Source organism: Papaver somniferum, chromosome 6 (genome assembly GCF_003573695.1).
Source record: "Papaver somniferum cultivar HN1 chromosome 6, ASM357369v1, whole genome shotgun sequence".
Taxonomy (NCBI): Eukaryota; Viridiplantae; Streptophyta; class Magnoliopsida; order Ranunculales; family Papaveraceae; genus Papaver; species Papaver somniferum.
In genome coordinates, this window is record NC_039363.1 from 6,590,990 (window position 1) to 6,603,066 (window position 12,077).

The following is a 12,077-nucleotide window of genomic DNA, read 5'->3' on the forward strand; positions in this document are numbered from 1 at the left end:
GTCCATTAAGTATTGATAAAGTTGTTACTTTTCACTTTTTTGGTAATTATAATTACCTTCTGTAGCTCAGAAAGAAGTTGGAGAGTCTCAGCATATGCATTAGCTTTTTCGGCGCTCATATTCTTCTTCAGTCGAGCTTCCTCTGCCTTTTCAGCATCTAAAACTGGATACTTCTGTTTGAGAATCGGCAGCATTAGTACATATGCTAAAAGCATCATTAAAAACAAAACATAAATTCATTAAACAGAAGTAGATTTAGGTACTTACAAGACTCTCTAATTGTTTAGTAGGCTGTTGCTTTCTGTCATTCTTCATTTTCTTCTTCCTTTCTACTTCATTGAATGGAATGGGATCCCAAGGTTTCCTTGTTCCCTGCATTTGAAACAAATCAGACTACGAACTATTTGACCAAAAATTGATATACGTACTGCTGGTTATATGTATCAGAAGGATATATGTACTAGGTTTATAACATGTTCATACTTCTTGTTCAGGTTGCTGAAGATCAGCTTTCAAACGAGCTTGTTCAGCTATAGCTAAAACAATTGCAGAGGCTTCATTAAGTGTAGGTGCAGTATCGATTTGAGCTTGCTCATCCGAGGGATCCGTTTGAGCTTGATCTGATGCTCCTCTAGCAACTGAAGCTTCATTATGCGCAAGCGCAGCTGCAAGATGGATTTGAGGTGGATCAGGTGCACCTAGATCAATTGCACGCTGCTGCACCTCTTCTCCATTTTGATCACTTGGTCCTAAACCCAAGTCAAAAGTTGGTCTTGAAACTTGTGATGGAGGATCCAGATCTTTAGCATAAAATTTGTCGAAGATTTGAGAAGATTGCATTTTTTCCAAGCTTGGTAAACTACCAGTCGACGGGTACTCCAGACTAAGAATTCCTAAGGATGGATAAGGATCTCCCATAATTTCAGCTTGTAGATATTTTGAGTACTCATCGGTATAAATACCCTTCCCATGGATGGCCAGGTCAATCAGTTTCTCCATCGGCATGGTATGCAGTTCTTTGAGACTCGGCAGCTCACAAACCAAAGGCATAAACTGCATATTCGGCAACATTTCTTCAAGCGATGCACCCTACATAAATGCAATGCCAAACCGTATTATTTTATAGGATGACAAAGTATAAAATTGAACTAACTAGTGTAGCGTTCAATTCGCTCAACTGTCTATCTCTAAGAGAACCAATTTCCACTTCAATATTACCCAGAACTTGTGTCGCTGCTGTTTGTTGGAGTTCAGCCTTTTCAGTCTGTTATTCAACATAAGGTGATATGTTTTTAATCAGTATTGCAGATATGTACTTGTATGTTTTTTCAGTATAGTAGATATGTACTGACAAGTTTTAGTTTTTTACAAACTAAACTAATACTAGAAAGAATATAACTTACCTGTGATGGTTCTAGCATGCTCTTTTCCTCTTGCAGCTCTTTCACTTTTCGCTCCAAATCAGATCTAGCCCAAATTTTAAACTGTGAAACTTCATTATCGAATTGTGTGGTATTTTCTTCAGAGCCCCCCATAACAGGCATTGTTGGAGTAGTTGCTGATGGAACGGTGTCATCCAAATCATCATCCCCTTCTTCAGAGCTATTGCTAGATTCTTCTTCAGAGCTACTGCTAGATTCTTCTTCTCCCGAGTTTGGTTGTGGAGGTGGGTAAGCTCTGTGATATATATCATTCAAAAGCTCTTCTAGGATACTCACATCAATGGGGAGGCCGTCCTCTTTCCTGCTCTGTAACTCACCCCATTTTTCTGCAATTGTCAGCCTCAAATTTTCATTCTTTACTTCCAAATCCTCGAACTTTTCTTGCCAATCTACTGTCAATGGCACCTCTTCAACTGGAAGCCTTTGAGCAATTTCATTCAACATTTCTTTTTCATACATAGTATATTCATCCTTAAATTCTTTAGAGAACTGGAAAAGTACATATAACACACACATATAACCAGTTTTTGTATCAGTATAACATATATGTACTCAAATAAATAGTGCATATGACACACACACAATCATTTTGGTCAATCAGAAAACTGCTTTTCTGATAGTGTCCTATCTAAAACAAATCATTTAATATGTATGAAAACATAAATAATTATACTTAAATTCATCAACTTTAATCAGTTTTTTAGATATGTACTGGTGCATCATTGTTTCCTAAATCAAAACTACAAGAAGCATAATGAAATAAAACTTATCCTAGTAATATGTATTGTTTTTCTTAGGGACTTACTGTGTGTATTGGGAAGCCTCCATATCCTTTAGAAACTCAACAGATATTTCTTTGATGTTCCACCTTGCCGCTCTTGGAAGGTATCGATCATCTGGTAACCTCACTGGTTTCACCAAGTGATTATGCTCCGCATACAACAACTATGACAAAATAACATCAATAGAATCAAATACAGAAACTTAAATGACAGTAGAGTAAATATGTACTTGGAAAAAAAAAAGCTTGTACTAGATGATCGATACCAACAAATAGACGACACAACCAGTGATGTCCTCGGGAGTGTTGTATTTCTGATTGATTTTCTTCTCTAAGAAACTATGTATCAGGTCAGGCCAAGATACAATCTTTGACTTCTCGGGATCATCAACTAAACCAAAGTACTTTTATTTAAGTTTATGAGCATCTTTTGTTGTAAAAAACAAAGTAATACACATAAACAAGCATAATAGCTTAACCATATCTTCAATTGTTTGTTCAGTTTCTACTCTTGGTATCCTGTACTCCATATCTTCATCATCTTCACTATCGGGTAATAGCTTAACCATATCTTCAATTGTTTGTTCAGTTTCTACTCTTGGTATCCTGTACTCCATATCTTCATCATCTTCACTATCGGGTACTTGTTCATCACTGTCTTCGCCACCTTCAAATTAAGAATTCTTGATTCCAGTACGTTTGAGCAGTTTCAAGATGGCATCTTGTAGCATTGGTCTTGTAACCGTGTTGCTATCACCAAAGTGTCTAATGTAGAATGGTTTCTGCCTCCATCCACCACCTCCCATCAAAAAGGTGTCATCAGTTCTTCTTCCTGCCATTCTTGGCATTCCAAACATTACACCCATTTTTTCTGGTGTCGACGTGATAATGTGTGTTTCACCTCTTCTAACAAACTCAAATGCGAGCTCATTCTTGACTCGACCCCTTTTGTAACACTTCAAGTACTTTTTCACTGCACCTTCCAACTTTTCCCAATGACTTTCTGAGTACTTAGTGTGCCAGAACATCAAAAACATTTGTCCATAAGAAGATTCGGCTATCTTTTCCAATGTGGCTTCACTCAAAGTATATTTACTCGCCTTCATTCTGGCAACCAGGCTATGTAATGCTGTGAAACCAGACCTATACAACTTCCTAACAGATTTTGGCACAACCTTACCTGCAAAATTTATTTGGTTTTATTTCAGTATAACATTTATGGACTACCCATTCATCGTCTCAGAAACACAATCAATCACTATTGGCCTTATGTACTTCATATCCAAAGATCATTATCACATAAACAAAGAAACTGATGAATTTAGAGTACATAAACACTACAATGTCTCAGTTTTGTAGTTATGTACTGCCAATTATGTGCCAGAAACACAAACAGTGGTAAATAGACTCATAAACAATGTTACCCATTCACTACTGGACTTATGTACTGCCAAAAAACAACCTAATTAAGAAAAAACCTCAGTATTTGATATATGTACTGGTGGCTCTATGTATCAGAAATAAAATGAAACACATTGCATATCACTTTTGATTCTTATTCTACAATTTTATAGTTATGTACTGCCAATTCTAAATGCTAGAAACACAAAGTAGAAGTTGCATGTAAACTCTGATGGGTTTTCATAAATTTTTAATCAGTACTTCAAATATGTACTGGTGGATCTATGTCCCAGAAACACAAAAAACATATTGAAAGTGTTAGAAATAGTACCTTTTTTCTGAATTTTTTCTTCCGATGAACTTTTTGAAGTTTTTTTCTTCGATTTCGGTGTTTCAACCTTTTTACTCTTTTTCCTCTTTGATTTTCGTCTTGAAATTCTTGAATCGTCTTCTGATGTTCTAGGAGCAGTGCTATCATCCATTATTGTTTCTTCTTCTTGGATTGTTCTTGTGATTTTTCTTGTTTTAACCATTATCGGAAGAGAATATAGGTTTTAGGGTTTTTCTCTATTCTTGTGAATCAGAATCGTGGTTTGCAAACTATTCTCTGAATGATTTTTGAGATCTGTTGTCTCAAAAATCTCTAAATGAATTTGGGTTTCTATTCTCTCTTTGAAGAGAAAATTTTTTCTCTTTGAAAATCTCTGAATGTGAAGTCTAAAAACCGCAAGAAGGTGGTTGTACGGGAAAGAGAAACCGCAAGAAGGTGGTTGATTTCACACGTGAGTAGTGCTGGGGTAAGCTGGTAATTTACTAGTTTCAAATAATTATGGACCTAATGAGAAGTCTAAAAACCGGTTGGACCTACTATAACTAACTTAATGGGCTTAGGACCAACTAGCAAATTTTCCTTAACTAAGTAGTCACAGGCCCATATGCATGAGGAAAACATTGACTTACTAAGATCGTTTCCCTTTAGTCAGGCACGATAATTTTGAAAAAGGAAAATTTGTACAGTTACCTCATACGCATTGCTTATCTCCTTGAACTTTTTCTCAGCCCCAGGTTCTCTGCAAATAAAATAAAACGAACATCACTATGGCACACTCGTGGATGCAGCCTATTCAATGATAAAGAGCCAGAAAATCGAGAACATATTACATTTAGTACTACACTTAGCAGTACCAAAGGAAAATGCAATTCTAGACACGGAAAAGGTAGTCTAGCATCGACATATGAGTTCTATACACGCGTCAGGCAGGAAGGGAAATGAGGGAATGAAAGAAGGAAATGAAAAGTCAAGAGAATATGACTTAAATCGAAGTAAACATCTTACAGCTTCCAATATTGCACCAGTAGGAACATACTACTGAGACGATCAAAGAATAAACAAAGTCAGGGTACTATATAACAAGATGAAGTCCAGCAGAACAACAACAACAACAGCGAAAAGCAGATTATTAACAAAAAAAAATGAAGTAAGCAGAAATTATATGAAAAGATAAAGTACCTATCATACTTGTTGACATCTGGATGATAAGTCCTAGCGAGTTTACGATAAGCTGTCAGAAATAAAGTAAATTATCAAAAGGATCAGTATATTAGTAATTATTAATATAGATATAGTACTATTGACAACAAAGAAACAACTGTTATAAAAACTCTTTGAAGGAGGTTTAATGGCAAGGACAATAGGCTTTTACTCAGTGGCAATGTTCTCAGGGACAAACTAAACAGTAATAAAGTTTTCTTTTATGCTGAAGTTGAAACATCAAATGAAATGTGAGCATTAAAGGGAACTTCTTTGGAACAAAATGGTAGATATGTTATGGATTATGACATGAACAATGCAGCTATGACCTTAGGATCTAAACCACACTCTGTCGACCAGTGACTGCAGTCAATTTTTAACTCCCACTTGTGTTACTTGCTAGACAGCAAACTCAAATTAGCGAAGATTTCCAGCCTATAGATCAACGAATCAAGGTTTTAACGAAAAGCTGTAGATTTGTTCCATTGCATGTCCACCGTAATTAAACTACTCAAGCATAGAAACCTAACTTTTAGAGATTATGTTAGTCTTGTGTGAAAGCTCTCCGGGGTTATATCCTAATTCCCACCTAGCAGTCTACTATGAAGTTCTCAAGACAGTATATTTCCGGTAATGAGTCCTCTAATATCCTAAGATCTGGATGGAAACAACCTAATTGAACTTGGTGAATTCAGCAAGTATTGCAGTTTGCTCTGATAGGTAAAGTAAACAGGAAACACTAGGCTAAGTGAAGAGAAGCTAGAGAGCAACTGAAAACATTTAATAACAGATATTTGAAGGAGCATAGGTGTAAAATGCACAGTATAGTTAACAAGGTATAGCATGAAAGTTGTTGCAAAAAGAGTCATCATTAATATTTTAGTCAAGTTACATAAGATGCGCCTGTATTTAAAACCCCTGGTGATAGTAAGGGAGATGTTTCAGCATCTTCAAGCACAAATGTATTAAGATAGTTAGCTTACCACTCTTTATGTCTGCCTTTTCAGCATTTTTGATACTCCGAGAACAGAATAGTAATCCTGTAAATAGCCGAATAATAAAGTCTGTCACTTTTGTCACGGAACGGCATAATGAATGACTTCTGAGGAACAAAACCAGAACGACTTTTTAGATGATGCAATCACGTGCTTAAGAGATTTTCCCACTGACGTACCAGCCTAAACTGCTACTTAAATATCAATTCAACTAGCACTACATACGCAACCCCAATATTTTTCCGTAGCAATCAGGAAAAGTTACAGTATACTCTGGAGTATGTGATGACATCAAAGAACATACCCAAAGGAAGAGTAGAAAGTAAGTTCATTACTCATACTCACACTATTAGCTCTAACAACAAATCGTGTTCCCTGACGGGGATTCTGAGTTCTAGATGAACCCGCTCCAAATAGTGCATGTACTGAATCTTGACAAAACGAGGTTGAACTGGTTGAAGCCAAACACCGCATCTGAGTCGAAATTCTGCAGACAAGTTGAAAACTACAGGTAGTTAATCTTCAACATAGAGACACAATTCAAAAGGGATTTGGGAAATACAAAAAAAACAACAAGCTCAAAACCGCTGAAAAAGGGATAATGGGACCCAAAAACTAGTTTATCTTGCCTTGTTTTGACCATCTCTAGCAAATCAAACTGTCAATTGGAATTCCACCATCTCTGGGTAGCATTTCCTTACTGCTATTTGAAGGAACCAATTGCCAGGGAAGCTGGCATTCTAAGATGGGATCACCCACGACTACATAGACAGATAGAGAACGGAATTACATTCACTCTCCCATAGCATTTTATAGGCCTGCCTTGGACACTTCCATTTCCATAATCAATGTTGGAGCTCTATAATCATAAATTAGAATGAACTTAACACACACCGAATTACACAACTCTACCAGGAAACTAACAATAAAACCAATCGCATAAAAATGACAAAACGATAGAAGTCCACACATCTTCTTCTTCTTCTTCTAAAGCAAAACACATATTTCGCAAACCATGCACACACTTTGTTTTACCGCCAATTCAAACAATCGACTAGATTTTGTATCAGAACAGACCGAACTAATAACCAATGAATTGATTATCCAATGAATCGATTAACCAACGAATTAATCAATGATCAAAGTATTTCAAAAAAAAAAAAAAAAAATCTTAATCACATTCTTTTTTGACATGAAGCCGTTTGATTAATCAATAGCTGAGCAATTGAACACCATCTTCAGGTATTACTTACGGCAACCAAAACTGCAAAGTATACTAACCTGTAATCGGATGATCGCAGCATCATATTGCTTGTAGAAGTTGAAGAAGATCTGAAGAATAATCGAGGCCTAATTCCGCATTGAGGTACAATCGCACTACCACATGGAACCATTGCCATTGTTCTGAATAACCTGATTCTTCTGCTGCTGATTCTGTGTGGACTCACTTTCTCAGTCTCTCTAGGTTTCTTCTAGAGAGAGAGAGGGATGAAAGTGGACGAATTACCGAAGACTCTGGAGAAAAATTGGAATCAAGATCCAGTGCTTTTGATACACTAATTAGTTCTGGCAACCGTTGGATGTTGGTTGTTATTTGACTGAGATGGAAAGGTCTCGGACTCTCGGCTAATCGAGCTTCATCATGGGTTTTTATGGAGCTTCGTAAGCCTAAAAGCCCGGTAGGGTTTCTCTTTGAACTATTTTTTTGGGCACTAGCCCATTTTGGTGGGGGACTACCAAGTCTTTTGGGATGGATATTTGAAGTAAATTTGGGTCATTCCTTATCTTAGTTTTTTTTTAATACCAAAAAAACTCTTTTTAATTAAATCATTGTTAGTGTAATGATTACTTGGTGTTAGTGTAATGATTAATTAGTCATTAGTGAGTTATTAATAAGACAGTTTTGTTAAAACGAGAGAAAGAAGAAGAAAAGATGAAGATGATAATTAAGATGAGGGTTTTGGAAGAAAAAAATTAGATCTTTTTCTTTAAGAGCCACAACACGAGTATGATGTTTTGGGTATTCACGGATACTTCAAATTTAATTAGTGGTGCTTGAATTGGCCAAAACATCCCTAAAAATGAACAATTTATAAAAGTTCGGCTACGACATATGAAGAACAGGTAGTCGAACTCATCTGCAAGTGTGGTTCAGCTAATGTTTCTGAAAATACAAGTAGCCGAACTCAGCTTTAGTGGAGTTTTTTCTTTCAGAGAAAAGTTTGGTTAGGAGGAAAAATTTGCGACGTAACCGAACTTTTCGCGACGTAACCAAACTTTTCGCGACATAACCAAACTTTTTACGACGTAACCGAACTTTTGCAACGTTAAGATTTTTTTATGACGAAACCGAACTTTTTGCAACGAAACCCAACTTTTGTGAAGCGACCGAACTTTTTGCGACGTAACCGAACTTTTTGCGACGTAACCGAACTTTTTGCGACATAACCGAACTTTTCTCTGGAAAAAAAGCCTCCATTACAGTTGAGTTTGGCTAGTTCGACAAAGTTTTTCACATAATTCCTAACCGTACTTCTCTCTGCAACTTCCATTTTCAACTCATTTTTTGATGATTACTTCTCATTTTTTCAACCAAAAACGAATGGCAAGAAATGGGTTTATGAGAATATCTTTGTTACTGATTTAAATTAAGATATATATAGGTGGTGGTGGTTGGTGGTGGTAGTCGGAGGTGGTAGGTGGTGGGCGGTGATGGGAAGAGGTGGTGGTTATATGTATCTGGTTATTAGATTAGTTTTAAATTAAATTAGGTTAAGGATAGGTTAGTCATTTCCACACTCTAGGACACCCCTTAAAAATGTAGGTTAGATATTCTTATCACTTAGTAGTCCCCACCAAAATGGACTACTGCCCAAAAAATCATTCTTCTCTTTTTTCCAAATAAAAAAAACTTCAAATTAAGGGCTTGTTTAGTATGATTTTTAAAAACAATTCTCTATTGTTTCAAAAATATACTGCTTTTTCATCGCCTTTTCTCTTTCTCTTTTCTTTCCTCTCTTTCCCTCTTCTCTCTGTAAGAAAAAAAAATTGGGCAGTGCTATCCCGCACATTTGTGCGGGAAAGCTTTATAAGGTAGCGGGCTAATGATTGTTGGATGATAATACATGAATAATAATAGTCGTTAAGAAGAATGTACAGTTGGATCAGTTGATAAAATTACAAATAAATCCTCTATTTTAATTTAACGAAATTAAACATCCTTGAAGATCTCAATATTTCATTTACAAGACATTTTACTGAGAAAAACAAAAAGTTTATGTTTCACTACCACCATTTTCATCTTTCTCCTTCTTCGTTTAGATCCAACAACAGTGGCATTTTCTTTGAAAGATCCTTATTCAGTCGTTACCATCTCCTAATCAATCAAAAAAACTAAATTCCCAAATTAAAGTTTCTGATTTTTGAATTGTTTATTTGGTGTAGAAATGATTCTGGGTATTCACCATGATTGTGTTCAACTCTTTGACGATTTTGAATAAGAATCAAGTTCTTAATTAATTGATTGAGTTCATTGAGTTGATAGATTCATGAATAAATTTGGGAATCTTTTTGTTGTTTGATTAGTGGAGATGATAATGAAAATTTCTTAGGAGGATGCTACTGTTTGTATGAAGAAGGAAAGGAAAATGGTGACGATGAGTAGGGCTATTCATGGTTGGTTTCGGTTCGATTTCCGGCCAAACAAAATCAAAATCAATACTATCGGTTTCTAAAAAATATTATCATCACCGAACTATTAACTATTGGTTCGGTTTTTTAATAGTTTTATCCGATTTCGGTTTGTTCCTTTGGGTTAATTGAAAACTGACTTTTCTGAAACCGAGAATTCAAATATTAAAAAATAAAAATAATCACAATAGAATTTTAACCTACTGGAGATCATGATGCATGATTTGATTTTGTAACAAATCTTGACATCATTAGTAAGAATATAGTTCTCTTCTATGAACCGAAGAAGGAGGCGAAGAAAAAAATTGGAAAACTAAAGTGAGGTTAAAAAATTGGTCGATGTTATCTAATATCTAGTACTTGGGTTAAGAAAAACGAAGAGTGTAGATTAAATCTTAGGTTTTAATCTAACGATTGAACATAACCGGTTTTCCATTAGTTTTTGGTCCGGTTTTTGAGGTCAAACCAAAACCGAACCAGTAAAGTCAATTTTCAAAAAGTTTTATCATAACCAATCCATTAATAAATGGTTTGGTTTCTTACGAATCGGTCTGGTTTGGTCCAGTTCATGCGGAAAACCGAGACCATGTTCAGCCCTAATGATGAGATACAGTTTCTGTTTTCCTCCATGAAAAGGTCAATGTAAATGAAGTATCAATATACACTTATTAATGTAGAACGGAAGCGTGAATAATGAAATTTGATAGTAAAGTCCTCTAAGACTCAAACTTGGAACATAAAATATCCCTAAAATAAATGATATTCTAGAATTAAATAACTTCTAAAAATAAGAAATACCTATATTAAATTAATTAAACTCTAGAAATAATAATAAAATTATTAATCCTAAATCTAACGGATTTCCTACATCAGGCCCGCCATCTTGAAAAGAATTCGTCTCGAATTAACAAAGTACCCAAGAACATGTGCTACATCAAGCCCTCCATCTTGAATAGAAGTCGTCTTCGAGTTCACCAAATATTGTAAACGACCCGCCCAACAAATAATATACTTTGAGTAAGTTGATGATCGTAGAGTAGAACACCATAAAATTGATGATCGTAGAGTAGAACACCATAAAATTGATTGTTGAACACAAAAATTGATGTCGATGTTGGAAACACTTGGAGTAGTAATTATCTGGCAATACTTTTGACTAACGAAAATATTTTCGCATAGCTTTTGATTTTCAAGAATTATGGTATTAGGAGACTTACAAGAAGATGGTGTTTACGGTGTTGATATTGGTGAAACTTCTTCAACTTGTTTTTGTTCATAAAAGACATGACAATTATCATCTGCTTCATCGTTAGGAACACAAACATCACTGTAAATAGGTATGAATGGTGATTCTATAATTGGTGAAGAAAGAGTTGTTGTTGGAGCCTCTATCATTGGAGGAGTAACCTCATGAAGGATATCGAGTTGTGACCGATCTATTTGATCCAGAATAAGCTTTTTTTCTGTGAGATGTTGAAGACTTTTCTTTTGCACAAAATTGGTTAAAAACACCAAAATCAATAATTCCTGGGTGAAAAAGACATGTAGGTTTTGATACTGTTTAAATGGAAAAAAATGTTAAACTAGTCAGGATGTAAACAGTTTCATCCTACCCATTTTCAAATACTTTTTCTTATTTTTAATTTACATCAGGATGCATCCAGTTTCATCCTCGCTATTTTTTAAATTTAAGCCAGGATGAATCCATTTTCATCCTTGCTATTTTTCTTTTGTCCATTTCACCCGTAATAATTTTTACTCGTCCATTAAAACCATGTTTTAAAAATATTTGGACAAATGACCCATTTTTCGTTTCTTTTATAATTCCGTGGATTTACGTTGGAACTCGGCTTGAGATTGTGCGAGTTGATGAAAATTTTCCTTTTGTAATTCCGCAAAAGACAGATGACAATTTACGTCCGCTTCAACATTATGAAATTGACAATCATCATTGTAAATGGGTCTACAAGCACCAAGAACAGTTAAATTTGTTGAGATTATCTCAAGATTACATCGAGTCTCCGCTTGAGATTCTTCAATTTCACGAAAGATATCTTCTAGACTAGCACGATTGTCTTGTCCGCTGTCCTTTTCTTTGCCAGTCATGATTAATTAAAACCAGACGTTACCGGTTGGACTTTGTGGGCTTAGGAGTTACCGGTTGGACTTAGTGCTGTTGGGGAGAAATTCTACTCGGGAACACTAAAGAGAGAGATGAATGGGAAACGGTGAAGAGT

General features: G+C 35.5%; 1 protein-coding gene across 5 annotated transcripts in view; it reads right to left on the bottom strand.

Moving 5' to 3' along the window:
• Positions 1-12,077, bottom strand: part of LOC113286811 — a 75,556-nt gene that overhangs the window by 1,582 nt on the left and 61,897 nt on the right. The window contains exons 1-11 of one of the 5 annotated variants that reach the window (XM_026535435.1): positions 7,432-7,651; positions 6,496-6,637; positions 6,139-6,195; positions 5,144-5,186; positions 3,956-4,694; positions 2,490-3,403; positions 2,248-2,387; positions 1,404-1,931; positions 484-1,089; positions 268-372; positions 57-173 (exon numbers count right to left, since the gene is read on the bottom strand). In XM_026535435.1, the coding sequence (XP_026391220.1) occupies positions 57-173; positions 268-372; positions 484-1,089; positions 1,404-1,901 (1,326 nt within the window). In that variant the 5' untranslated portion in view covers positions 1,902-1,931; positions 2,248-2,387; positions 2,490-3,403; ... (3 more) ...; positions 6,496-6,637; positions 7,432-7,651. Of the gene's footprint in view, positions 1-56; positions 174-267; positions 373-483; positions 1,090-1,403; positions 1,932-2,247; positions 2,388-2,489; positions 3,404-3,955; positions 4,695-5,134; positions 5,187-6,138; positions 6,258-6,495; positions 6,638-7,431 lie in introns of those variants that run through there. The other 4 variants (XM_026535433.1, XM_026535432.1, XM_026535436.1 and 1 more) reach the window with 4 other exon arrangements.